Consider the following 3,980-nt stretch of genomic DNA (forward strand, 5'->3'; position numbering starts at 1 on the left):
ACAGGCAGTGGATTATTCACTAAGCAGGAATTTGGGATAAGGCAAAGCAGCATGTTAGCATTTAGAGGCTTACAGGCAATGTAACTACAGGGAATGAGCATCCAAATCTACATTTGACACTTTGGTGAGACAGCAGAACCGCAGGCAGCAAAACAGTCTGTCAGTGATGGTGTGATAATTATGCTGTTCTGATCCGCCACTCAGCCGTCACAACCCCCTGTACTCCACTGAGTTTTATAGCAATCTGTTAATTTCTAATCTTTATTTATGGACACTTTATGAAAACAAACAAAAAGAAAAAGAGCTATAGATTGACTGTATTGGAATTTTGGCAAATCCCAATATTTTGCACCTCTTTCAATGAATGCACACATATTGCCTTCAGCTGCAGATAAGGAATTGTCTAATCAATATTCCAACTCTTCTGGCCAGTAGTGCTCACTGGAACGCAGGACTCATTGAACCAACTGCTTCTCCACATTAACAGAAAACCACACAGACACAACTTGAATGCAAGAACAGAAGTGAGCAACAACACAGTAAAAATTTAACAATCATGCCACATTCAATGAACCTTGAAAGTAGGAAGGTTGAACTCCAGTACTCATCATTTTCAATCATGATGCATTTGACAGACAAAGAAGGAAAAGTGGGAATACCGTCAGCCTCTAGGTTTGGTTTTTTTTTTTTGTGCATTTTGTTTACTGTTTTTTTAGAGCATTTTTTCACATTGAATAGCACAAATATTTGCTATAATCTTTAATATTTTGCATAATCATCTTTACAAACTTTTTTTTGGTAAATTTAACAATACCAATTTCTGTTGTTTTGAACATCATTGGAAAGCCAACAAGGTATATAACTTGTAAGGATCATCTTCTGTGGAATAAGCTACACACCTAAATGTGGACCCCCAAAAAATGTGCCAAAATCCCCTGCAATATTCTCTAGCTAGTATTCACTCTTGTTTTGAAATTCAAGTGCTGCCAGGTGTGTGACAGTCACAGATGCATGATTAGCACCTGAATAGCACCTAATTGATAAACAGAAATACCAAAGTGAGATTCTGGAGCTAGTTGCCATCCTATATCTCCATAATCTGGGACCTACCTCTGTCCTCCAGGGTGATAACACTCTCCCCAAAAAGCTTCAGGATGACATTGGGGCATCATTGCCTGCTGCAGGGAAATAATGGTCCAATAGTTCCAGGATTTCATCACTAATATAAGGACATGCATTTGCAAAGAATTGTTTCTGCCATAGAACAAGCATAATATGGACTATTTTTTTCATCTACTTAATTACTGAAAGAGAAAAAATAAGTCGTAATATTTCAAATCAACATCTTCAAATGTCTTGTTAGTCGTTTAAAAGCAAATAAATTAAGAAAACTGCTATTATTAGCTGCATTTTTGTGTATCTAACTGAATAATTGTGGCAGTTTATTTTAGCAGGTCAACAGCTGGATTTAATTGTCTCTAATGTACCAGATCTAATTAGCTTGCTTTAGTTAATACAAGCTGCTTTTGTGGGGAACACTAGGCAGCACACAGGGTGCAGCTAAAGTACAACTCAGACCTGCCAACATAATTAAAGCAGCTTGTAACTGTGAAGCTATTTACTATATACCCAGCTCAACCACAGTTGGTAACAAGATTTTTTTTTTAAATGGAAGAAGAACCCTCTCTATTAATAAAACACAGCAGTCCATGTCTTTGCAACAACCAGTCAGAGGCACAAAACGCCCTCCTCTCCCTCTGTAATAGGCTAGATAACACTACTCTTGCTACTCTTGGAGCACTGGAGCCATTACCAGCCAAACACACACCCAGTTCCACTCACTTTCGTGCTTAGAAGTTCCCCATGTGTGCCGCGGGACGCCGGGGCTCTTGATAATCGCTCTGCCGGCTGATTTCAGGGCATCCATCACGAGGTGTGTTCGCTCTCCGCCAGGTGGATTCCCCTGAGTCTCCGCACCGCAGGGAGCTGAATACAGCGGAGTTGCTGTCCACCCGATTACCGGTTCGCCAGAGAGTAACGAACGTAAAAAGAGAGAAACACACATCCAAGTTCCGACCGACGGTCTCTCCGCTTCGTCTCTCCCCGGTGATGTGAGCTGCTGAGGGCAACACGCGCACCCACTGCACCGTTTCCAAAGTTGAGGGCGTGTCCTTCTAACCTTCAGGAGCCGAGAGCTTCTTCCAAAGTGCTCCAGTTAATAAAAATCATTATTGTATTATTGATGCAAAAAAAAGTAATTACTGAGTAATGAGGTTATGCTTAATGTGCTTACTGTTAGACTTTTTTTGTTTTAGGATTATCTGTTCGTTTGCTTGTGGTTTCACGCCTGTTAAAGTGTTTTATTTCATTACCAAATTACCAAACTGTGGCCGTTCACATCATTATTTAACATTCTTGAGATAAATATACAGTTCTTAAAATAAAATAAAAAAAAGTAAAATTTTCTTGCATGTGTTCTAGTTTGTTTTTTAATCTTTGGCGCCCCCTCGTGTCTCTTAGCTGTTATCGTAATATTGTATAATGACAGAGATGTTAAAAGGTGTAAATTAAACATTTTAAAATCCGTTTAAACCATGTTGATTTACAATGGTTACAAATACAACATATAAAATATTCAAACAGAAAAAAATATATAGCCTGTTTATAAAAATGCATCCGGAGGGCCGGGTCTTTCATGAGAAGAAATGGGCAGAGGCTCACTCCTCTATAAAAGACTGAATAGATAAGTTGTTCCAAATAATCACATTTACCTAAATAAAACTGCAATGGAATTAAGGATTTTAATATAAATGGTATATAGATGCATATGCACATGCATGGGTCTTTAATAACGTTTTTTTTTTTTTTTTTTTTGTATTTGAAATCCAGTGCATTTAGTTGCAAATGTACAAACTTGTCTGAGCTCATTATTGTTGCAGTCACAAGAATTTTTAACATTCAAATGCAATCATTTGTGTCAACATGAATCCTGCATAAATTAAGCATTAATTAGATATGTTTTGGGGGGGTCTTTTTTATATAAAATGCTGCAGAAATAGAGTGGTGCCTTGTATGGAATGTGTCTAATTTAAGCGTTAAATCTAATATTGAAATTGCAAATTGCAGCACTCCCAAGATTAACAATCAGAGGGACAGTCTTACATATTGTCAATGCAAAGTCCAAAAGTCAATGTCTATGATGGTATAGGAGTATTATTGAACATGAGATTGACAGGTTTTGGAACAACATATGCTTCAGTGTCTTTTTATGGGAAGGTCTTGCTTTTTTGAGCTACACAATGCCAAACTACATTCTGAAGCATGGCTCTGTCATAAAATAATTTTAAACCAGTCTGAGGCTGAAAAGAAAAGTAGTCACATACTGTATGTGAAAAGCATCTCTTTTTTTTTTGTCAGTGAGGCACTGAAATGCTGAGCAGCTAAAATAATAAATCAAACTAAAATGAGAATTGATGCAACACTATGTATAGCCCTGCCTGTTTGGTAGCATCAAATTCAAAATGAACATATATTAAATAAAATATAATTTTGCCTTTGTAACTATTTTTAGTTAAATATTTTGCAAATAATTGCATTGTTTAGGTAACTTCAAAGTACAAAGTAATGTATATCTCTTTAACATAATTTAAAAATCTCTTTAAATTACTTGAAGGGATTAAAAATATGCATATAACTGGCTGACATGTAGACAGCTTTTCTGATCACAAAAAGACACATTTTCAGTTTATGCAGTAACAAACCTAAAAGTTAAATACAGAACTAAGATGTACAGGTATAACCTTATTATGATCACCTTAGTTTTAAACTGGGTCCATTACTCTCTCCTTTGTAATTGTCAAATAAAAATAACAATATAACAAAGATTTGGTCCAAATGTCAATATGCAATATTGAGACACAGAGAACTGTTTAACTCCACCAAATAAAAGTAATAAAAGATAATAATACATACATTCTCTA

At 36.2% G+C, this 3,980-nt stretch overlaps 1 protein-coding gene across 2 annotated transcripts in view; it reads right to left on the bottom strand.

Moving 5' to 3' along the window:
* si:dkey-71h2.2 (low density lipoprotein receptor adapter protein 1) overlaps positions 1-2,385 on the bottom strand; it is a 39,416-nt gene extending 37,031 nt beyond the window's left edge. For both annotated transcript variants that reach the window (XM_041976458.1, XM_041976459.1), the window contains exon 1: positions 1,843-2,385. In XM_041976458.1, the coding sequence (XP_041832392.1) occupies positions 1,843-2,065 (223 nt within the window). In that variant the 5' untranslated portion in view covers positions 2,066-2,385. The remainder of the gene's footprint in view (positions 1-1,842) is intronic.
* Between the last annotated feature and the right edge of the window lie 1,595 nt (positions 2,386-3,980).

Source organism: Melanotaenia boesemani, chromosome 22 (genome assembly GCF_017639745.1).
Source record: "Melanotaenia boesemani isolate fMelBoe1 chromosome 22, fMelBoe1.pri, whole genome shotgun sequence".
Taxonomy (NCBI): Eukaryota; Metazoa; Chordata; class Actinopteri; order Atheriniformes; family Melanotaeniidae; genus Melanotaenia; species Melanotaenia boesemani.